Source organism: Nilaparvata lugens, chromosome 9 (genome assembly GCF_014356525.2).
Source record: "Nilaparvata lugens isolate BPH chromosome 9, ASM1435652v1, whole genome shotgun sequence".
Classification (NCBI taxonomy): domain Eukaryota; kingdom Metazoa; phylum Arthropoda; class Insecta; order Hemiptera; family Delphacidae; genus Nilaparvata; species Nilaparvata lugens.
Window position 1 is genome coordinate 38,830,953 of NC_052512.1, and position 26,014 is coordinate 38,856,966.

The 26,014-nt window shown below is 35.4% G+C and overlaps 1 protein-coding gene across 10 annotated transcripts in view; it reads left to right on the forward strand.

Annotated features, from left to right (window-relative positions):
- Positions 1–26,014, forward strand: part of LOC111063658 (fibroblast growth factor receptor-like 1) — a 369,331-nt gene that overhangs the window by 54,424 nt on the left and 288,893 nt on the right. For all 10 annotated transcript variants that reach the window (XM_039435842.1, XM_039435851.1, XM_039435843.1 and 7 more), the window contains exon 3: positions 25,504–25,710. In XM_039435842.1, the coding sequence (XP_039291776.1) occupies positions 25,551–25,710 (160 nt within the window). In that variant the 5' untranslated portion in view covers positions 25,504–25,550. The remainder of the gene's footprint in view (positions 1–25,503; positions 25,711–26,014) is intronic.

Consider the following 26,014-nt stretch of genomic DNA (forward strand, 5'->3'; position numbering starts at 1 on the left):
GATCACAAAAATCTGTAGTACTAATAATACATTATACTGGAAACTTTGTATCTGGGTTGATTAGAAAGATAAAACAAGATGATTACACTAAAAAATCGTTAGAGCTGTTTTCAAGATAACCGTGAAAAACATGGTTTTTTAGTAATTATCCGCCATTTTTCCCGCCATTTTGAATTAAATTTTATTGAATTCCTTATTGTCAGATCCTCATGGTATAAGGACCTTAAGTTTAAAATTTCAAGTCAATCGGTTGATTAGGAATGGAGTTATCGTGTTCACAGACATACACACACATACACACACACACACACACACAGACCAAAACCCAAAAATCATGTTTCTGTGCTCAGGGGACCTTGAAACGTATAGAAAACTTGAAATTAGGGTACCTTAATTTTTTTGGAAAGCAATACTTTCCTTACCTATGGTAGTAGGGCAAGGAAAGTAAAAATGTATTGGAAAATATTAAAAAACTTGAAGCAAATTTATATGAAGTTTGTAAGAATTATGGAAAAAGCTGAATAATTGGCACGATGATAAGTCGAAATCACAGGCGAACACCTCGAAAACAAGATGGCCGCCAAAGTTTTTAGGGTTCTGCTATATCGCTTGTATTTCAATAACCGTTCAAGATAAACAACCTTTTTTGGACGAAAATATTCTAGAAATCATCTTCTATAAGTTTTGTCTCGTAACATTTTTCTCTAAGCCGCCTGATTTTGATTTTATGTGACGACTTTGCAACCGGGCATCAATGTTCTAATAAACTAGTGGTTTTGACAACATCAATTTCTGATTGCTACAACTTTTCAAATAATCGTTTCAAGTCATATTCACGACATCACTCCAAGGGATAGAATGAAGTGAATTATGGGGGTAAAACGCGTTGAGGTAATATTATTAAGGTGCGTACAGATTTACGCGCCGCGAACATGAGCAATTTACTTCTCCTCCACCTACTGTCTAAAGTACTTACTTTACTCCCTGAAACATTATACTAAAGTGTCACTTTTTCGCTCTCGGTAGTAAAAAACAGAAAAACTCCCTAGGGAGGAAAAGTGACCCAATTAAATAACATGGGAAGCATCTCTATTTTGAAACTTACATTGTAATGGGTAGAAGGTCTAAGCTCAGATGAGAAAGCATAATAGAGGTATCTGTCATGAGTCAACTGAATTCAATACCACAACCAGAAATTGATCAACTCCTAAAATATATGTTTGTATGATATTATATTCTTAATATTAGTAGATGATAAAAATTTATACAATTTTTAAAACATTTTATTCTATTCAAAATACCAGCCAACTAATATTTTTGATCTGCAATATTCAAATCTGAAACGCATTATCTGGAGTCAGCCATTTTTGGTAGCTGCCCAGCTGATATAATTGTTACAACTTTAGCCGATAGATAGCGCAATCGGCAGTGCCAATCAGCCGACCGGTTTTCAGGTTTTAGATTTTAGGTTATGTTGTTAGGAAACATTGTCACCAATACGTAAGTTATTAAAATGATTTTATTTTCAGTTTCTATAAAAAAATGTAGATGGAGGAAAAATGTTGTGTACATCACGAGCAAAAAATACTCTTTCTCCCTCAGGAAAATTGTTGCCCTCGGCTTCGCCTCGGGCTTCAAACCTTTTCCCACAGGGAGAAAAAGTCGTACTTTTTACTCTAGATATACAAATAACTATTAATCACCTGATGGCAAGCTTTTTATATCTGTATCTTACCGTTTCTGTAAAAATACAGATATAATCAGCTGATTGAAAGTTAATTGCTCATGCTCGCGGCGCGCATATCTGTACGCACCTTTATATGTGAATACGAACCATGTTATGGTTCGTTCGTTTCTTACGTGTCAGGTGATCTATATGCCAATTTTTCAGTAATAATCCAATGTTTCAACAGCTCATCAAAGTTGAAAAGGTACATCTTTGCATTCTAGTGCAAGGCAACATTTTAATAGATAGTCATCTGTTTCTATATCACCATAGTCGCAGAGTGGATCGTCAGTCTGCCTCCAGGATTCTGAAAATATGGTATTTTTTTCAAAGTGTTATTGACCGAGCGAAGTGAGGTCTAAGATTCAAGTCGACGGTTTGGCATTTCTGTTAATGTTTAAATTTTTATGTGTTGCGCATTTACGGCGAAACGCGGTAATAGATTTTCATGGCATTTGACACGTATGTTCCTTTTTCAATTGCGCATCGACGTATATACAAGGTTTTTGGAAATTTTGCGTTTCAAGGATAATATGAAAGGAAAAGGAGCCTCCTTCATACGCCGATATTAAAGTAAAAATCAGGATATAAAATTATTCATCATAAATCAGCTGTCGAGTGGATTATAAATTACATGCGATTCGTTTGTGCGTGTCAGGTGATAGGTGATTAAATGCCTAAACTAAAATGAAAATCCACTGTTTTAACAGCTTCGTCATTAAATTCAAAGAGGTCTTGTCGAGTGCATGCTGGTTCAAGACAGCATTTTAGGAGGTGGTCATCTGACTGGATATCGCCACAGTCGCAGTACGGGTTTTCAATCTGCCTCCAAGTATTTCTATTTATATCACCTGTATCGGCTGCAATCTGTTCTCCAACTGCTAAGTTAAATCTTTGGTGAAACTCTTTGAGAGCGCAAAGAGTATTATCCATTTTCGAAATCGTTTGTATCGTTTGCAGTTGGTCCAGGGGCACCACTTGGAGGAACAGCCTTACCCCCTAAAAGCTAAAACCTTACATGCGATGACGCATGCAATTCAATATCTCAGTGTAACTTATTGAAAATACAGCTGTTGTGTGGACTATCAATTATTGCATGCGGTGAGGCATGCAATTGATAACTCGAAGTAGCATAGTATTTTCTCTAGACTTTTCTCTGCTTTCAACTCGGTAAGCTTTTGATTATAACGGCATAGATGTTCAAATCTAGTTATTATCATTGTCGAAACAACAACCCAAACAGCCATTAGTCGTTTATACACCGATATCTCGCCGACACGACATGACAGGACAGAATTTACTCCGATGGACAGTATTAGAGGAGACTGTGTGGTTCATAACTGCGCGGGATCTACTGTTCACAGAACTACTAGTTGAGAAAATATGGTGAGAATCATCAGCAGAGTGTATTCTAGTGGAAAGATTGGATAGGCCACAGTCGAAATTTCATGTTTAGAAACATATTTATGCCTGCACTTGATTACCACAGAAGAAATTCCTTGTCCTTCTGTTCCCGGAACAAGGAAGAATGTAAATTGAGCTGCATGCTAACTATAAATGGAGAGTACACAGTCAAAAGAAGAAGAAGAAGAAGAAGAAGAAGAAAATGAAGAAGAAGGAGGTGGAGAAGAAGGTGGTCTGATTTTTACTCTAATATTGGCGTATGAAGGAGGCTTCTTTTTCCTTTTATATTATCCTAGAAATGCAAAACTTCCAAAAAAACCTTGTATATACGACGACGCGCAATAATTAAAAATCTGGTGTGGTACACTCGCACAACTTTCCTTGCTCATATTTGAAACTACGATTAGACTTCTGTATATGTGTATATATAATTGTTTTCAGAGTACTTTTTCCTTTGTGTAGATTGTGAAATTCGATTATTTTTTTTAGTCGTAATTTTACGACTACCTACCTACCTCATGCACGAAAAGCAGGTTACTAAGTTTATTTCTCAAGGATGGGGTGGACCCCCCATTAGTTTCCCAGTAAGGAGACTCATGCCAGTTGATAGAGCTGATAAACAACTATGGTTTTTTAGTGATTATCCACCATTTTTCACAAAAATATTACGGAGCTCCTGCAATTTTCCCAGAAATTGAACTCATGTCAGTTGATAGGGCTTATAAATCCATGGTATAAATTTGAAGAAAATCGTTAGAGCCGTTTTCGAGAAAACCGTGAAAAACATGGTTTCTTAGTAATTACCGCCATTTTGAATTCAATTTTATTGAATCTCTTATTGTCAGATCCTCATGGTATAAGGACCTTAAGTTTCAAATTTCAAGTCAATCGGTTGATCAGGAATGGTGTTATCGTGTTCACAGACATACACATATACACACACACATACACACACAACACACACACACACCACACACACACCACACACACACAACACACTCACACTCACACACACACACACCCACAACACACACACACACACCACACACACACCACACACACACACACACACACACACACACACACACACACACACACACACACACACACACACACACACAGAACAACGCCCAAAAATCATGTTTTTGGACTCAGGGGACCTTGAAACGTATAGAAAACTTGAAATTAGGGTACCTTAATTTTTTTGGAAAGCAATACCTTCCTTACCTATGGTAATAGGGTAAGGAAAGTAAAAAAGAACATACCTGTCAAATTTCATGAAAATCTATCACCGCGTTTCACCGTAAATGCGCAACATATAAACATATAAAAATATAAAGATATAAGATATAAAGATATAAAGATATAAAGATATAAAGATATAAAGATATAAAGATATAAAGATATAAAGATATAAAGATAAAGATATAAAGATATAAAGATATAACGATATAAAGATATAAGATATAACGATATAAAGATATAAAGATATAAATATATAAAGATATAAAGATATAAAGATATAAAGATTTAATATATAAAGATATAAACATATAAACATATATAAAAATATAAACTAAACATATGAACATTTAAACATTGAGAGAATTGCCAAACCGTCGACTTGAATCTTAGACCTAACTTCGCTCGGTCAATAATATCACAGGCAATATTCTTCGATAGGTTCGAAATTTGAGTTTGTCTCGCACACGCCTCTTGTTTTACAGTCTCAGCCAGAAAAGGGGCAAGTCAAACAATCCAGTGTCTCTGCAGAGATGAAGTTGTATGGTGGATATTTGAACAGGTCATGTGACATCGTCTCCCTCCAATATCGAACTTCAAACGTTTCACTCCAAGCCATGAGTTTCGTCAAATAGGGCACCGTATTCTAGGAGGCAGTGCAGAGAAGGCAGATAGATATACAGAAGCAGTGCACAGAGGGAGAAGAAGAAGAAGGAGAAGAAGAAGTGCACAGAAGGTAGATATACAGATGACACAAGGATGAGGAGGGGAAGGAGGAGGAGAAGGAGGAGGAGAAAGAGAGGAGGCGAATGAGTAGGAGGAGGAGGAAGAGGGGAGGAGGAGGAGGAGTAGGGGGAGGATGATGAGGAAGAGAGGAGGTGGAGGAGGAGGGAGATAGGAGGAGAAGGAGAAGAAGAAGAAGAAGAAGAAGACAGGAGATTGATTGATTGATTGATTGAGTACTTTATTCATGTAGATTACAATATATACTGACTTATACACTTATATACAATAGCTTACAATACAGCAAAATTATAGATGAATTCACATAATATAGACTAAGAAAATAATTATTGATCTGTATATGATATGAAAAAGTAATTTGTAATATAATAAATATAGATGATTATATTGTTATGCATGTACATAAATTGGCAGAGCTTTGGACATATCAATGTCCATTCTTCGGAAAGAATATTAAAAATATCCTCCCCACTAACTCTCTACCAAATGGTGATGAAAAGGGAGAAGAGGATGGAATGGGGAGATGGTGATGAAAAGTGAAAAGGAGAGATGGTGATGAAAAGGGAGAAGAGGAAGAAGAAGAAGAAGAAGAAGAAGAAGAAGAAGAAGAAGAAGAAGAAGGTGGTGAAGTGGAAGAAGATGAAGGCAAATATACAGAAGGCATTGCACTACCTTCTCTCAATTCAAACAATCGGAAGAGGAGTGTTTCTTCCGATTGGTGTTCAAAGGCACGGTAAGATTCTTGATGTGGTTGCACAAAAGCCGGTTAGATTTCAATCGTGATTAATTACACAAGAACCAATCAGAGAAGCCATCTTATAAAAAAGACTTGCCAATCACAATACTTCACATAGTTGCTTGTGACGCAACTCATACCAATTAGGCTAGGCTCACACCAGTGAAAAGAATAGGATGACTGTCTTATGAAAAAGACCTTCTCTGATTGGTTACTGTTGCACAAAAGCCGGTTAAATTCCAATCGTGTACAGAGAACCAATCAGAGAAACCATCTTATAAAAGATACCTTCTCTGATTGGTTACTGTTTCACAAAAGCCGGTTGAATTCCAATCGTGTACAGAGAACCAATCAGAGAAACCATCTTATAAAAAGAGCTTCTCTGATTGGTTCCCGTTGCACAAATCCGGTTAAATTTCAATCGTGTACAGAGAACCAATCAGAGAAACCATCTTATAAAAAGAGCTTCTCTGATTGGTTCCCGTTGCACAAATCCGGTTGAATTTCAATCGTGTACAGAGAACCAATCAGAGAAACCGTCTTATAAAAAAGACCTTCTCTGATTGGTTACCGTTGCACAAATGCCGGTTAAATTTCAATCGTGTACAGAGAACCAATCAGAGAAACCGTCTTATAGAAGAGACCTTCTCTGATTGGTTACCGTTGCACAAAAGCCGGTTAAATTTCAATCGTGTACAGAGAACGAATCAGAGAAACCGTCTTATGAAAAAGACCTTCTCTGATTGTTTACCGTTGCACAAAAGCCGGTTAAATTTGAATCGTGTACAGGGAACCAATCAGAGAAACCGTCTTATAAAAAAGACCTTCTCTGATTGGTTCTCGTGGAATTGATCACGGTGAAAATTTAATCGGCCTTTGTGCAACCAGGTCTTGGTGTACTCTTAATTGCTTGTTAACATGCAGCTTCATTTACATTCTTCCTTGTTCCAGGAAGAGAAGCCCACACTTCGGCGAGGATAAAAATCTCTACAATTAATGTTTTGTAACATTTTCACCTAAAATTAAAAATAAGCTCGAAATTCGAGAAAGTGTGATTATTCAATTGCAAACTGTTGGCAACTGTTGATTCTATTATCTCATTCACTTTGGTAGAGAGTTAGTGGGGAGGTTATTTTTAATATTCTTTCCGAAGAATGGACATTGATATGTCCAAAGTTCCGCCAATTTATGTAGATGCATAACAATATGATTATTATCTATAGTTATTATATTAAAAATTGCTTTTTCATATCATATACAGTTCAATAATTATTTTCTTAGTCTATTATGTAAATTCATCTATAATTTTGCTGTATTGTAAGCTATTGTATATAAGTGTATAAGCCAGTATATATTGTAATCTACATAAATAAAGTACTCAATCAATCACTATGAAGAGATAGCACACATCGTGTGTCTCCAACGTTATTGTCCTGTCACCAGCTGGCTCAGATCTTAGAATAGTAGACTCTTATGCGCGTGAACACTAGCGTCAGTTGATCAATTTTCATAACGGCAAGGAAAGTTGTGTGAGTTTTATATCCTAGAGTGAGCGAAATTTTCCAAGATCCTGATACATCAGTCTTCGATAAATCGATATTATGTTGGCATCTCTTCCCACTTCAATGCTCGTAATAATTTTGTTGGATATATATGTATGAATGGAGAGGACGTGAACAATAATCAATTACGATTACCTGTGATTATCGGCAAGCAGGTTGACGGTACATGGGACAATTAGCACATGAATTATTGATTGCATAGCTGATTGAGAGCATACACTGGCCGACATGCTTAACACTGTATCTACATTACAGCTTCTATTCAACATGATTCTACCAACTAAAACTGTGCGTTCTGTTGACTTAATCAATGTTCTGTCAATATTCAATCTTTCCTCCTCTTCTCTCCGACACATACAATAGCCCATATGAATAAAACCAGAGCAAATACTCATGAGCAAAAGCATTGAGCATAAGATTTTGCTCATGAGCAAGAGGTAGAAGCAAAAGCATTTGCTCATTTTTTTATGAATAGCTGTACCTTATACTCTTACCTTATGCTCCAGAACTCTGTAGCAAATGCTACAGTATTTTAAAGACTTTTCATCAGCTGATTCGCTTTTGTAGCCTTACTTTGTATTTATAGCTCACGGAAGCGCTAAATATGCAAACAGGGGGCACCGCTTGTGTTTGCGTCGTCTGCTCTGTTTCCTATTTATGAATAGAGTTTTAGGTTAGTTGAGTTTTGAATTTTCAAATAAGTTAATAGCGTGAAAAAATGTCATCTCTGTAATAATCTTCAGCATATTCTTATATTATCAATAGCCTTCTTATAATCGTCTACATTCTCATCTTCTTAAATGCCTATTTCCTATTTCGTGATGGCTCTTTATATCAGGTAGCTATATTTTGTATTTATTATTTTGTAGGGATAATGGTGATATAATTATATCATGGTTGATTCTAGAAAGAGTTTTATAGTTCTGAAGTATTGGTTGTGATCGTATCTGGTATAGTTTACTCTTCCTCATACGAATTAGTTGAGCCATTTCACTATGAGCAAAAGGTGATAAGCTGCTCTAGACAAGACTCACCTTTTTTGAAGCATTTGCTCTAGTTTATTCATACAGTTTGAGTATAAGCTTTTACTCTTGAGCAAATGCTCAAACTATTTTTTTGATGAGCATGAGCAAAAGGTTTTGCACACGATATTATTAAGTAAAATTCGACTGAGTCACAGTTAAAGTTGTAGAATCGTTCCACAATGGAATAAAAACAGACATATGTCGTCAAATTCTACACAGTTTTATTTAGTACAGCATCATGTATCTCCGTAACCATAAAGGTCACATTTTGAAGATGACTAAACTGTCATTTCTTCACAGATAAAATAAGTATTCAATTCCTTTATGAATCATTCAAATAGAAGAAACCGTCTGACATTTTCAGCAAGCTTGAAACTGTAACCTGTGTGATCACGAAATAAAACTGGTCACCTGTCCTGTACCAAATAAAACTGTATAGAATTTGGCGACATGTGTTTCCATTTCAGAATAGAATATAGGCTAATCATAGCCACCTCTAATACATGGCCCTTGCCTACGATATTGCAACGTCGCAGTGTAGGCCTACAATCTAATACATGATTGGTGAAAAAGATTTGAAAAAATACCAGCTGATCTTTTCCACCAATCATGTATTAGATTTTAGGCCTACACTGCGACATTGCAATAACGTAGGCCGGGGCCTTGTATTAGAGGTGGATAGAAGAAGAAGAAGAAGGTGGAGAAGGAGGTGGAGAAGAAGAAGAGGGAGAAGAAGAAGAAGGAGGTGGAGAAGAAGAAGAAGAAGAAGAAGAAGAAGAAGAAGAAGAAGAAGAAGAAGAAGAAGAAGAAGAAGAAGAAGAAGAAGCAGAAGAAGCAGAAGAAGAAGGTGAGTTATCGGAATTTGCCGAGAACGAACCGAATGTGTGTGAAACTAACCTTATTATATTCTATAGTGTGGTCCACGTATAATTGCAGTCAATGAAGATAGAAGAATAGCGATGCCGATTCTCTGCATTTATTAATTATATTTCTACACTGTCAAAAACATAATTGTCATCGTTGTGGACCTTGAAAAGGATAGTACCACCGTCTTTGTCGAATGATAGACAAGGATAGCAAAACCAAAGTTGATCAAATACTGTCATTATAACGTGGACCTCACTATAGAGTTTTCTCAAGATCCTGATACATCAGTCTTCGATAAATCGATATTACGTTGCCATCTCTTCTCTCTTCAATGCTCGGTATAATTTTGTTGGATATAGATGTATGAATGGAGACGACGCGAACAATAATCAATTACGATTACCTGTGATTATCGGCAAGCAGGTTGACGGTACACGGGACAATTAGCACATGAATTATTGATTGCATAGCTGATTGAGAGCATACATTGGCCGACATGCTTAACACTGTATCTACATTACAGCTTCTATTCAACATGATTCTACCAACTAAAACTGTGCGCTCTGTTGACTTAATCAATGTTCTGTCAATATTCAATCTTTCCTCCTCTTCTCTCCGACACATACAATAGCCCATATGAATAAAACCAGAGCAAATACTCATGAGCAAAAGCATTGAGCATAAGATTTTGCTCATGAGCAAGAGGTAGAAGCAAAAGCATTTGCTCATTTTTTTATGAATAAGCTGTACCTTATACTCTTACCTTATGCTCCAGAACTCTGTAGCAAATGCTCACGTATTTTAAAGACTTTTCATCAGCTGATTCGCTTTTGTAGCCTTACTTTGTATTTATAGCTCACGGAAGCGCTAAATATGCAAACAGGGGGCACCGCTTGTGTTTGCGTCGTCTGCTCTGTCTCCTATTTATGAATAGAGTTTTAGGTTAGTTGAGTTTTGAATTTTCAAATAAGTTAATAGCGTGAAAAAATGTCATCTCTGTAATAATCTTCAGCATATTCTTATATTATCAATAGCCTTCTTATAATCGACTACATTCTCATCTTCTTAAATGCCTATTTCCTATTTCGTGATGGCTATCTTTATATCAGGTAGCTATATTTTGTATTTATTATTTTGTAGGGATAATGGTGATATAATTATATCATGGTTGATTCTAGAAAGAGTTTTATAGTTCTGAAGTATTGGTTGTGATCGTATCTGGTATAGTTTACTCTTCCTCATACGAATTAGTTGAGCCATTTCACTATGAGCAAAAGGTGATAAGCTGCTCTAGACAAGACTCACCTTTTTTGAAGCATTTGCTCTAGTTTATTCATACAGTTTTGAGTATAAGCTTTTACTCTTGAGCAAATGCTCAAACTATTTTTTTGATGAGCATGAGCAAAAGGTTTTGCTCACGTTTATTCATAGAAAATGAAGCAAATGCTCCATATTTAAGAAGTATAAACAAAAGCTCAACTTTATTCATATAGCCCATTATTCAATCTTTCCTCCTCTTCTCTCCGACACACAGAATAATTCACAACGAAGCTACATTGACTGAGTTTGTTTTTAATTCATGTATCAAGAATCCATTAATCAACAATCATAAATCGTAGTGTCATATGATAATTGAGAATATTTATTCATTTTTACTTTCCTTGCCCTATTATCATAGGTAAGGAAAGTATTGCTTTCCAAAAAAATTAAGGTACCCATATTTCTAAATATCTATACGTTTCAAGGTCCCCTGAGTCCAAAAAAGTGGTTTTTAGGTATAGGCATAGAGAAACTAACAGCGTAAGTAGATATTCCATGGTATAGGCCGTTTATGTCGCAACTTTTACTGTTATCTCAAACCGATTACTGCCGATTGTTGTCGATTTTTACTGTTTTGACCGGGTAAGAGTGTATGAACGGCACAATATGAGAGATTACCAGCGTCATAAAGCTTCACAGGTAAGAGCTACGTGGACTATCGGCTAACAGTAAAAGTTGCGACATAAACGCCCTATACCATGGGATATCTACTTATGCTATTGTTTCTCTATGGTATAGCCAAAACCTGTCTCTCTCCCGTAACATACATGAAATCCCGATTTCATAACAAACATGAATTCGTAACATACATGAATAAAGAATTCTAATCCAATCAAGTCCCGAATTTTGATGAATAAAAGTATTGTGTTGTGGTACTTTTCCATAATGAAAACACTAATTTGAAATTGTGAACCACTTTTTTTGACCGAGCGAAGTGAGGTCTAAAGGTGCCTACAGATATACGCACCGCGAACATGAGCATTTGACTTTTAATCAGCTGACTATATATGTATTTTTATAGAAACGGTAAGATACAGATATGAAAAGCTTGGCATCAGCTGATTAAAAGTGAATTGCTCATGTTCGCAGCGCGTAGATCTGCACGCACCTTAAGATTCAAGTCGGCGGTTTGGCATTTCTCCTAATGTTTAAATGTTGCGCATTTACAGCAAAACGCGGTGATAGATTTTCATGAAATTTTAACAGGTATGTTCCTTTTTTAATTGCGCGTCGACGTATATACAAGGTTTTTGGAAGTTTTGCATTTCAAGGATAATATAAAAGGAAAAAGGAGCCTCCCTCATACGCAAATATTGGAGTGAAAATCTGACTATAGAATTGTTCATCATAAATCAGCTGACAAGTGATTACACAGATGTGTGGAGAAGCCAGTCTATTGCTGTATTTCCATAAGATCTATAGTTTTAATCAGGTACTTGTGGATGAGAATACTGCGTGAGGTCTACTGTTCACAGAACCACTAGTATTATTATAAATGATAAAAAAACAGTAGTTGTAAACAAACAGCTAAAGATGTGGCTGGTAAAGCCACGAAACCTGGTTCTGTATATATTATGATAATTTATAATAATATAAATCTGGTGTGGCGCACTCACACAACTTTCCTTGCCGTTATGAAAATTGTTCACTTGACGCTAGTGTTCTCGCGCATCTCAAGTCTACCATTTCAAGATCTGAGTCATCTGCTGAAAGGACAATAACGATGGAGACACATGAGGTTTTCTATCTATACGTAGTGAATGATTTAATAGAATCAACAGTTGCCAACAGTTTGCAATTGAATAATCACATTTTCTCGAATTCCGAGCTTATTTTCAGTTTTAGGTGAAAATGTTACTGAACATTAATTGTAGAGATTTTCATACTTAATCTTTTCCACTTGAAGTTTTTTGTTTTAATTGTATCTGAAGCCTTATAATTGGGAATCTAAAATCGAACTTTGCATAGACGGGGCGAAGCTCCTGAAATTTTTACAGATATGCGACTTGTGGCAGTTGATAGAGCTTATCAATGACTATTCTAGGTATGAATTTGATTGGAATCGTTGGAGCCGTTTTTGAGAAAATTGCGAAAACCCTGTTTTTGACAACATTTTTGCCATTTTAGCGCCATCTTGTATTGGATTTGATCGAAATTGTTTGTGTCGGATCCTTATAGTGTAAGGACCTCAAGTTCCGAATTTCAAGTTATTCCGTTAATTGGGAGATGAGATATCGTGTACACAGACGCACATTCACATACACACAGACACACACACACACAACACACACACACACACACACACACACACACACACACACACACACACACACACACACACACACACACACACACACACACACACAACACACACACACACACACACACACACACACACACACACACATACATACAGACCAATACCCAAAAACCACTTTTTTGGACTCAGGGGACCTTGAAACGTATAGAAATTTGGAAATTGGGGTGCCTTAATTTTTTTCGGAAAGCAATACTTTCCTTACCTATGGTAATAGGGCAAGGAAATTAGAAAGTGGTTGACAATTATTTCAAATCAGTGTTCGCAATAAAAGTATTGAAAGAAGAATATTTTCAAAGTTTGAGTCCAATCTCCGTTTCAAAACGATCGACGTCTCTAAAGTAACTCAAAATTTTACAGTTTTATGTGATTAGTGAGTTTAAATGTATTATTTGATTTGGTTTTTGATCCTCCTTAATTCAAATTTCTAGTTTGATAGTGTTCGCTCTGAAAATTGGACGTACATAATAAATTTATAAAGGTGCGTACAGATATACCCGCCGCGAACATGAGCGATTCACTTTTAATCAGCTGACTATATCTGTATTTTTACAGAGACGGTATGAGATATAGATATAAAAAGCTTGGCATCAGCTGATTAAAAGTGAATTGCTCATGTTCGCGGCGCGTATATCTGTACGCACCTTAAGGTGGAAGTAACAATAGAGCTGGAAAACACTATTTCATAGTTGAAATGAACTTTCGATTTTTCTCTGGTAACAGTATTTTATTTGTATTAATGGAAAACCATTCTAATATCCCAATATCGAATTGATGTTTACTCTCAAGAAAGAAAAAACCTGGCAGACCAAGTGTGAAAACTGCAAAAAAATCCAGCCGGCGGCGAGCTTAGAACCGATGTTGCACTATTCTAATTATTCATTTATCAACATTTCAAAGTAGAAATTCAGCAAGCAATTTATTGAGGAGACAACTGTTTTTTAATCAAACGATCAATTAATACTTCATGTTTCCTTTATACGATGCATACATGCATATCTATAATTGAACGAGCAAAGTGAGATCTAAGATTCAATTCGATGGTTTTGCATTTCTCTTTATGTTTACATGTTTTTTTGTTTATATTCATGTTTTCATGTTCCGTATTTACAGCGAAACGCAGAAATAGATTTTCATGAAATTTGACAGGTATGTTTTTGAACTTCGCGTCGACGTAATAATAAAATAAAATAACTTTTAGTTGAGTTATTTTTGGTGAATTGAATAACTTTTCCAAAAATTTATATTTTCAGAAAATTTAGTTTTACTAGATCAACAATACCATGAAGAATCCATCCTCTGAATCCCATGGATTTATATCATACCGAATTTGAAATGTTCTGTCCCAAAAATTCTAACTTCAGTCGCTCATATCTCAAAAAGTAATGATCTGAAAAAAATGTTTTCCTGAAAAATAGTATATTTCGCACCTAGAGCAGAAAATGAGATTTTTCCGGCTCGAAATCGGTTTTCAAGAAGATTGAGAGCCGGAAAAAACATTTTTGACCGTGGTGCGAACGCTATTTTTCGCCACACACAAGAATAAACAATATATATAAGATAATAATAATTGTTTACTAAGAACTTTCGAAAGCAGAAGTGGAAGGTCATAGCTCTAGCAAATCTGAGGTAATCTAAATATCAGGAAATTGTCCAAGTATTTTTATTTTTCATTCTGATTTGTCTAAATAAACTAAAAGATTATGTTTAATTATGTTTTAATTATCAGTTACAGCTATTATATAGCTATGGTGAATGTGATATTTTCGAGCTCAAAATTTAAGTGTTTTTATTCTTTATTTTGTGAATTTATAGTTTGTTTCATGTTTTTAAGAAACTTTTTTTATTAATCCATCCAAATTCAAAATTGTTTGTTTTATTCCAATTTATATTTTAGATTGTGATTTGGTGTAGAAATTTGAATGGACATAACCTATAATATTTGGACAATTTAAAACTAAATTAGGAAATTGAAGAAGTTTTAGGCAATAGCCTGTTTTTACTTTCCTTGCCCTATTACCATAGGTAAGGAAAGTATTGCTTTCCAAAAAAAATTAAGGTACCCCAATTTCAAGTTTTCTATACGTTCAAGGTCCCCTGAGCCCAAAAACATGATTTTTGGGTATTGGTCTGTGTGTGTGTATGTGTGTGTGTGTGTGTGTGTGTATGTGTGTGTGTGTGTGGTGTGTATGTCTGTGAACACGATAACTCCATTCCTAATTAACCGATTGACTTGAAATTTTAAACTTAAGGTCCTTATACCATGGGGACCCGACAATAAGAAATTCAATAAAATTCAATTCAAGATGGCGGAAAAAATGGCGGATAATTACTAAAAAACCATGTTTTTCTCGTTTTTCTCGGAAATGGCTCTAACGATTTTCTTCAAATTTATACCATGGATAGCTATTTATAAGCCCTATCAACTGACATGAGCCTCATTTCTAGGAAAATTGCAGGAGCTGCGTAATATTATCGAGAAAAATGGCGGATAATTACTGAAAAACCATGTTTTTCACGATTTTCTCAAAAATTACTCGACTGATTTATTTAAAATTTATACTCTGTATAGTTATTTATCAGCTTCATCAACTGGCATGAGTCTCCTTTCTGGGAAACTAAGGGGAGGTTCACCCCATCCTTCAGAAATGGACTTTGTAACCTCCTTCTCGTGCATGTGGTAGGTAGGTAGAGCAGTCTATAAAAATAACACATAGTCGAGATATTTCATCTGTAGAACAGCTGTTTTGACGATTTTTAAAAAATCATCGGATTTCACAATTTACACAAAGGAAAAAGTACTCTGAAAACAATTATATACACACATATACAGTGGTCTGATCGTAGTTTCAAATAATTATGTTGCCGCCAATCGTCATTATGTTATTTCTCTAAATTATTGTTGTTTAAGAATGAGGCTCCCAGTTTAATGAGCAAGGAAAGTTGTGTGAGTGTACCACACCAGATTTTTTCTTTTCAAATTCTTGTATTTTTTTTGCTAACCTTATAAATGAAATAAATAAATAAATAAAATGTGGGAGGTTGAGTTTATACTTTTTTTATTCTTTCAAATGACAATAAGATAATATTATTATGAATGTTTTAATTATTGGATAATGAACGTAAATAATGAAAACTTTTTTGATCAGCTGTTTTTTGTTCACCTTTCTCAGTTCCATGTTAGCGGCTGGAAAGAGTACTCTTTCCGGCCTAGGCCGGAAAGAAACCTGTTCTGACGTCAGACGAGAGTCGTCTGCAAACAATGTCTTTCAGATCTACGTAGGGACTGCAAAACAGCTGCTTTCAGTGCAGTGTGGCGAAAACTTTTTAATTTTGATAGCTTGATGATATACAAACCGAAAAATATCATGAGTACAAAGTTTATTTTTAGCCTTAATATTTCATCTTTATTATAGAAATTCATTAAAAAAAATAAATTTTCACTCAATAAAATATAATTGATTATTTTAAACGAGAATGAACAGTTAATATTATATCAAGAGTTCTGTATCAGCCACCGTCTACAGAAGGCATTAACAAGACAGAGGTTCGGCAACGTTGTCTCCTATCTCTCCCCACTGCCATTATAACGTGGACCACACTATAGCGTTTGGCACATCGATTCCTATCGTCGAATATGATTTATGATATGGTTCCTATTAAAAATCATAGCCATAATACTAGAATAAGAGAACGTTACAACCAAGAAGTACCAAGGATGAATACAGCATTTGGGCAAAGATCACTAGGATATTTAGGGCCTACAATATCTAATAGAATACCATTAGAAATCAAAGGAAAGGAAAATTTCAATAGCTTCAAAAGAAAAATTAGACATTGGTTATTCAGTATTGGGATACAAAGTAGTGAGGAACTATTGGTAAGTAGAAATAAAAGTAAGAATAAAAAATGATTGAATGAACTGAATAATGCTGAAGAAATTTCAATATTCTTGATTAACAAAAATTAATAGTAGGGAAATATTTTAATCAGATGGGAAGATTATCACGGAACTGGATAAATTATCATATGGGATAAAAATTTAAACGTGAACTGAATTCAAATCAAATTTTTTATTTGCCATACAATAAATAAATATTCAAATCATGATAAAAGAAAATACATAATTTTATAATAAAAAGTATAAGATAATAAAATAAAAATTTAGCATAAATAAAACAAAATTATAATTAGATACTTTTCATGTGTAATTTGGCATCACCAGCAAAAGGAATCAAGCCTTGCCCGCTGGAGAGAATTGCAATCAGCTTTGTTATGCTTGAATAAATAAGTTACATTGACTGTTTCCTAGTTTTATACAATAATAGAGAAAAAAATAATTAACGCTTTAAATTATGTTTTTTAAAAATGGATAATGCTTACAATTGGAAAGAAATAGTTTTCTATTATCCAATTTTCTAGTAGTTTATTAGCGTGAGTGAGTTTTTGAACTTGGAGAAAACAAATAACAGTTGTTAAGAGTAAAAAATTATGATTCAACTGTGAATTGTGAATCAACTAGAACAGGTATCAACTGTGAATTGTGAATCAACTAGAACAGGTAACATCAGATACTTGTGGATGAGAATACTGCGTGAGGTCTACTGTTCACAGAACTACTAGTGATGATGTACTTATTGTATGAATGAATTCAAATGTGAATTGTGAATCATCTAGAACAGGTGACTATATGATGTCTGTGATGAAATGTTTAAATGTTTTCATGTTGCGCATTTACGTCGAAACGCGGTAATAGATTTTATTTTATTTATTTTTATTTTTATTTTATTTACATAAATACATGCATGGAGACAACAGGTTAAACCCTTATATGTCTCCTTGAAACATTACAACATTCTTCATTCAAAAAAATTAGATTTAAAATAAACATCAAGCTGAGAATAAAACAAGAGTAAAATAAAATAAGAACAAAATAAATTATAAAAAAAGCGTCTTAACAAAAGAAATATGTGTTTTTTAAAATCCTATCTTATAGTTCGGATTCCTATCTATCCTGAATCTATCTAATCCTATCTATTGCCGAAACCACTTTCCAAGATAAAATATGGGAGGTGGGAAAATATGCACTTAAAATATCTTACGTGGGTACAAACCATGCAATACAGAAATAACAAAGAATCATGTGGGCACTGAGAAGAAAAAGAAGTCATAAAAAAAGAGAAAGAAAAACGTCATACGGAAACCTGGCTACAGGTTTTTTTCATGTAATTTGACAGGTATGTTCCTTTTTTAAATACGCGTCGACATATATACAAGGTTTTTGAAAATTTTGCATTTCAAGGATAATATAAAAGGAGAAAGGAGCCTCCTTCATACGCCAATATTGGAGTAAAAATCAGACTATAGAATTATTCATCATAAGTCAGCTGACAAGTGATTACACAGATGTGTGGAGAAGCCAGTCTATTGCTGTATCTCCACAAGGTCTATAGTTTCAATCAGGTACTTGTTGATGAGAAAACTGCTTGAGGTCTACTGTTCACAGAACTACTAGTAAAACGTTTTTCACATTCCACGCAGCAGTCAACCTTCGTCTGTTCAACCTTCGAATTCCTCTGAAAATGATACGTCAGTGGCCCAAGTGTAACTGAAACTGGAACAAAGTTGAAGGCAACAGTTCACTGTTTGCACTGACCCAGATAGGTTGAGTGTAATCCCCATAGAAGATGTAACATAGTGATCCCTGGTGAGAGAGAGAGAGAGCGTGAGAGAGAGCTGAAAAGCACACATACTGTAGAGTGCTCCAACAGTAATTATTATGCCCTTTGGCAATGTCCCGATGCTTTAAGCTGCCTGTCACAGTCAGCTCTTCGCGCATGCGCACTGATATGAGTGACAACTTGCATTCGACGATAGGAATCGATGTGCCAAACGCTATAGTGTGGTCCACGTTATAATGGCAGTGGGGAGAGATAGGAGACAACGTTGCCGATCCTCTGTCTTGTTAATGCCTTCTGTAGACGGTGGCTGATACAGAACTCTTGATATAATATTAACTGTTCATTCTCGTTTAAAATAATCAATTATATTTTATTGAGTGAAAATTTATTTTTTTTAATGAATTTCTATAATAAAGATGAAATATTAAGGCTAAAAATAAACTTTGTACTCATGATATTTTTCGGTTTGTATATCATCAAGCTATCAAAATTAAAAAGTTTTCGCCACACTGCACTGAAAGCAGCTGTTTTGCAGTCCCTACGTAGATCTGAAAGACATTGTTTGCAGACGACTCTCGTCTGCCGTCAGAACAGGTTTCTTTCCGGCCTAGGCCGGAAAGAGTACTCTTTCCAGCCGCTAACATAATGTATGTTTAATTTATGAATAAACTCTTCTGGATGTGTATTCCAACATCCAGAGAAATTATTATTATTATTATTATTATTCTATTTTCAATCACCTATTTGTTTTTCAAATGAGAGAATATTAATACTGATGGGCACGCATGATAAAAAAATATCGGAGCACCGAGCAAAGTGAGGTCTAAGATTCAAGTCGACGGTTTGGCATTTCTCTTAATGTTTGAATGTTCAAATGTTTAGATGTTTATATGTTGCGCATTTACGGCGAAACGCGGTAATAGATTTTCATGAAATTTGACAGGAATGTTCCTTTTTTAATTGTGCGTCGACGTATATACAAGGTTTTTGAAAATTTTGCATTTCAAGGATAAAATAAAAGGAAAAAGGGCCTCCTTCATACGCCAATATCAGAGTAAATATTCGTGCTCTTTCCAGACGACCGTGAACCGAAACGAACGCTCTCACTCGCTCTCATTGTGAGCGCATAACGTGGGAACGTAACGCAGTTTCTTGAAGTGTCACCCGGCAAACCAATTTATAAGACGTCACGTCAAAATCAGAATATAGAATTATTCATCATGAATCAGCTGACAAGTGATCACACATATGTGTGCAGAAGCCAGTCTATTGATGTATTTCCATAAGGTCTATAGTTTCAATCAGGTACTTGTGGATGAGAATAACGCCTGAGGTCTACTGTTCACAGAACTACTAGTTACACTTATGGGCTACTGACGTATCATTTTCTCGAGAATTCAAAGGTTGAACAGATGAAGGTTGACTGCAGCTGTGTGGAATGTGGAAAACGAAGCATGAATCCTAACGGTTTATCAGGGAGTTGGGCTACATTACTTGAAGTTTGCTCTGCTCAAGGTTTATTGAAGTTGTTGTTCTACGAAAATGTGAGTAGAGATGTTTCGGGGAGTTGAAGAACTGAATAACTTTTTTTGAAGTGTAAATATTTATGTTTCAAACCTAATTGATACATTACTGTTTTGATAATATAACAATCACATCCTTAGTATCAGTAACAAGAGTAACCTAACCACAAAAGTAAATGAAGATTCAAAAATACTTGGTTTTTATCATAAAAATGGGCGATAAATAAAGGTTATGTCTTTGTTCACTGGGAATCGAATAGAAGAGAATCATAACATGTTTAAAAGGGTACTGAGATTTATATTTTCATTTTTTTTTTTATTAAAAGTAGCCTTAAAGAAAATAAAAATCTGGTGTGGTACAGTCACACAACTTTCCTTGCTCATTGAACTGTAAGCCTCATTCTTGAACGAGAATAATTTAGGGGAATAACATAATGACGGTTGGCGGCAAAATATTTGAAACTACGGTCAGACTATTGTATGTGTATATAATTATTATCATTGTTTTCAGAGTACTTTTTCCTTTGTGTAAATTGTGAAATTCGATGATTTTTTCGTCAAAACAGCTGTTCTACAGATTAAATATCTCGACTATGTGTTTTTTTTATAAACTGCTCTACCTATCTACCTCATGCACGAGAATGAGGTTACAAAGTCAATTTCTCATGGATGGGGTGAACCCCCCATCAGTTTCCCAGGGAAAAGACTCATGCCAGTTGATAGAGCTGATAAATAACCATACAGGGTATAATTTGAAAAAAATTGGTCAAGTCATTTTTGAGAAAATCGTGAAAAACATGATTTTTATTAATTATCCGCCATTTTTCTCAAGAATATTACGGAGCTCCTGCAATTTTCCCAGAAATAAGACTCATATCGATTGATAGAACTTATGAATAGCTATCCATGGTATAAATATGAAGAGAATCATCAGAGCCGTTTTCGAGAAAAACGTGTAAAACATGGTTTTTTAGACATTATCCGCCATTTTTCCCGCCATCTTCAATTGTATTCTATTGAATTTCTCATTGTCGGATCCTCATAAGGACCTTAAGTTTAAAATTTCAAGTCAATCGGTTGATTAGGAATGGAGTTATCGTGTTCACAGACATACACACATACACACATGCACACAGACACACACAGACACAAACACACACACACACACCCAAAAATCATGTTTTTGGATTCAGGGGACCTTGAAACGTATAGAAAACAACAATTTTGCAACAAGGAAAATTTGACCATTCTAATCTTGTTTTACACAGAGTGGAGATATTTTATTCATTGTCCATTCATTACTCAGCTGTCTCAACTCGCATCATTCTTTCATACACGGTCTCTTCAACTTCCTCTCTCTCATTGTATTGTTCTACTCATAGGCCTCTTCCTTTCTCCTCCACCTCAAAGACATCTTTCGCTCCATCCTTCACCCTTTCTCTCTTTCTCTCCCACTTGATCTTATTTGATTTGATCTTATTTACCTGTAAAATCATTTTACTTTATCAATTTTCAGTTTTTTTTCTCTCAAATCTTCATATTAATTAAAACTTTTACAATATTTTCATTTTAAAATAAATCCTTAGTTGAATTAATTAAATTTACGTTTTGGTAGAGAGTTAGTGGGAAGGATACTTCGAATATTCTTTCCGAAGAATGGACATTGATATGTCCAAAGCTCCGCCAATTTATGTAAATGCATAACAATATTATCTTTAGTTTATTACAAATTGCTTTTTTCATATCATATACAGTTCAATAATCATTTTCTTAGTCTATATTATGTAAATTCATCTATAATCTTGCTGTATTGTAAGCTATTTTATATAAGTGTATAAGCCAGTATATATTGTAATCTACATAAACTAGTAGTTCTGTGAACAGTAGACCTCGCGCTCAGTGAGTTACATTGACCTGTTGTTATGTTTTCTCAAAAATTAATAAATAATTTATTAATTAAAAATGTCTAAAAAAAATCCTAAATAAACATAGAGCTTTCTGTCCTATATCGTACCGTGACGTGTCGTCCAGGAATGTGAGTGTGAGCGCTGTTATCGGCTTTGGCTGCAACTGTCTACAACGTTGATGGAAAGATACAATTTTCAAGATGTTCGATGTTTTTGAACGGGTAGTATTATAGTCAACTGTCTACTAACTTTAATGGAAATATACATTTTCAAGATGTTCGATGTTTTTGAATGGGTAGTATTATAGTCCACTAGACAGCTGATTTATGATGAATAATTCTATAGTCTGATTTTTACGGTAATATTGGCGTATGAAGGAGGCTCCTTTTTCCTCTTATATTATCCTTGAAATGCAAAATTTCCTAAAACCTTGTATATACGTCGACGCGCAATTTAAAAAGGAACATACCTGTCAAATTTCATGAAAATCTATTACCGCGTTTCGCCGTAAATGCGCAACATATAATAACATTCAAACATTTGAACATTAAGAGAAATGCCAAACCGTCGACTTGAATCTTAGACCTCACTTCTCTCGGTCAATGAAGTACTCAATCAATCAATCTATCTATCTCTCTCACTCTCTCTCTCTATTGGTAGAGAGTTAGTGAGAGGGATATTTTTAATATTCTTTCCGAAGAATGGACATTGATATGTCCAAAGCTCCGCCAATTTATGTGGATGAATAACAATATTATCTATAACTATTACCCATTGCTTTTTTTCATATCATATACAGTTCAATAATTACTTTCTTAGTCTATATTATGTAAATTCATCTATAATTTTGCTGTATTGTAAGCTATTGCATATACGTGTATAAGCTAGTATATATTGTAATCTACATAAATAAATTACTCAATCAATCAATCTTCCTCTCTCCCTCCCACTCTCTCTCACCCTCACTCACTCCCTCTCTCTCTGGATTGTGAATCATACATCGGAATCCGTTTGATCCAATAATGCTCACAGAAAGTAGAAGCAGCCCCTCCGCGATCCCACATCGAATCCCGAAAAGCCTCAGGGAACATATGCAGATTTGCAATGCTTGTTTGAACCCATTTCCGTATAACAACCGCACCGTGTCCCCCACTCGAAGGGGCGGGCGGCCTCGTTTGCCCCGGGAGGGGCGGGCTGGGACATTCGCCCCAAGAGGGACAACAAACCTCAGATACCACTGTCCAACCAGCCACCACATCATCCAATTTTGGGGGCGAATTTTGCTGTTTTGCAAATAGTCAGCTGGGTAAGGACCCGAAGCTTGCAGCTGCTCACATGGATCAAACACTCTGATCCGATTATGAAACAACCATACTGATACAAACCGCGTTAAAATGCAACAGAACGTTATTAGTATATTTCGTCACAAGGACGGGGAGGGGCCTTTTGCAGGCGAGAATGATTTTTCTAGTCGAGGCGTTAGCCAAGACTAGTATTTCATTTGAGCATTGCAAAAGACATTCACGTCCAAGTAACATACACTATTTTTTGTCATAATAATCTAAACCAGAACAATTAAGAAATAGAAAACATTACCTGCTTGTCATTAAGGCTGTGCAAATGCTGAAAATGAACTTCCTACTCGTGATATTTTTCCAAGTTTTCCGATTCCTATATCATCAAGCTATAAAAATGAAAAAGTTTTCTTTGGGAAGCATTTTTTTCAGATTATTACTCTTTGAGATATGAGCACCTAAAGTTTAAATTTTTGGGACAGAACATTTCAAATTCGGTAAAAGATAGATCCATGAGATTCAGAGGATAGATACTTCATAGTAGCCTATTGTTGATCTATTGAATCAAAAATTTTCTGAAAATATCAATTTTTAAGATAGTTATTCAATTTGCTAAAAATAACCAAAAATAACTTTCAGTTGAGTTATTTTTGGTAAATTGAATAACTTTTCCAAAAGTTGATATTTTCAGAAAATTTTTGTTTTACTAGATCAACAATTTCATGAAGAATATATCCTCTGAATCTTATGGATTTATATCGTACCGAATTTGAAATTTTCTGTCCCAAAAATTCAAACTTCAGTCGCTCATATCTCAAAAAGTAATGATCGGAAAAAATGTTTCCTGAGAAATTTTTTCCATTTCAATAGCTTGATGATATACAAATCGAAAAACTTGGAAAAATATCACGAGTAGGAAGTTTATTTTCAGCCTTTGCACAGCCTTAAGTTACTACATGCATTCTATAAACATAACCATAGAGAAACAATAGCAATGGTAGATATCCCATGGCATGGGGCGTTTATGCCGCAACTTTTACTGTTATCTCAAGCTGATAGTCCACGTAGTTCTCTCCTGTGAAGCTTTATCACGGTGGTAATCTCTCATACTCTGCCGTTCATACACTCTTACCCCAACAAAACAGTAAAATAATCGACAGTCATCAACTTGAGATAACAGTAAAAGTTGCGACATGAACGCCCTATACCATGGGATATCTACTTACGCTATTGTTTCTCTATGACGTAACCTTGTTCACAAATTACTGTCAGGAATTATGTGGAAGTTGGCAAAACTTCCACAGGGATCGCTGAAGGTGGTTTGTAGGAGTATTGTTGTTCCTATTTCGGAACTAGGAAACATACTCGACTGTAAAGAAAACATAAATGATTCATGTCGACGGTTTGACATTTCTCTTAATGTTTAAATGTTAAAATTTTTAAATGTTTATATGTTGCGCATTTACGGCAAAACGCGGTTATAGATTTTCTTGAAATTTGACAGGTATGTTCCTTTTTTGATTGCGCGTCGACGTATATACAAGGTTTTTGGAAATTTTGCATTTCAAGGATAATATAAAAGAAAAAAGGAGCCTCCTTCATACGTCAATATCAGAGTAAAAATCAGACTATAGAATAAAATTATTCATCATAAATCAGCTGACAAGTGATTACACAGATGTGTGGAGAAGCCAGTCTATTGCTGTATTTCCATAAGGTCTATAGTTTCAATCAGGTACTTGTGGATGAGAATACTGCGTGAGGTCTACTGTTCACAGAACTACTAGTAATGTAGGCCTATATGCTTGTATTGATACTTCAACCACATTTGTATGAAAATGGAGAAAATTAAGCATATAATAACATCTTCGAATGTAACATTTATGGGGGAACCCAGGACCCTCTATCCTTTGGGCGTATTCCTTCCCCCCCCTAATACCTTTTGGTTTTCCCCCCACTCATAGCAGTTTGGTGAAATGGCGCCACTGTTTACAAAACTCAACATGGAACTGACTATAGGTCGAAAACGATTGTCTTCCATTCTTTTCCCTCTATGCCCTTCGTTGACTGGATCATTATCGAGTTTCAGTCTTGATTGAAATTGCATTTTTTTCTGTAATCAGGAGAATATTGATTGATTCCATCGTATTTCAGATGGATAAGTGAAAAATAGTCGCCATCAAGCGTTGGTGCAATCGAATATGGCGCCAAATACACCGAGCACGGCTGCCAACATTCCAACTCTCATCAAGCTACGCCTGCATCAGCAGTGTACCACCACACTGTGCTGGGCACTGTTGGCAGCCCTGATCACGTGTCCACTGGATGTTGCTCCGACAGTTTCACACAAGCTGCCCACAGGTCAGTCACTCTTTTATTTATAATTATTATTTAATGAAAATCCCAAATAAATACTGCAAATCACCCCGAAGACCTCTGCTACTGCAGACATTGACAACAGGGTTAACAGCTAGATGGAAATTCGATGAGAACTACTAGCCAAAAATTAGTTGCCAGCCCGGGAATCGAACCCGGTACCTCCCAATCGCTATTGGGAGTTCTGACTCTTTTATTTATTTAATACTAGCCGTCAGGTTCCTTCGCTTGCCATATCCATCAAGCCAAGGGGCTCCGCCCCCTGGACCCCCGACTGGATCGTTCAAAA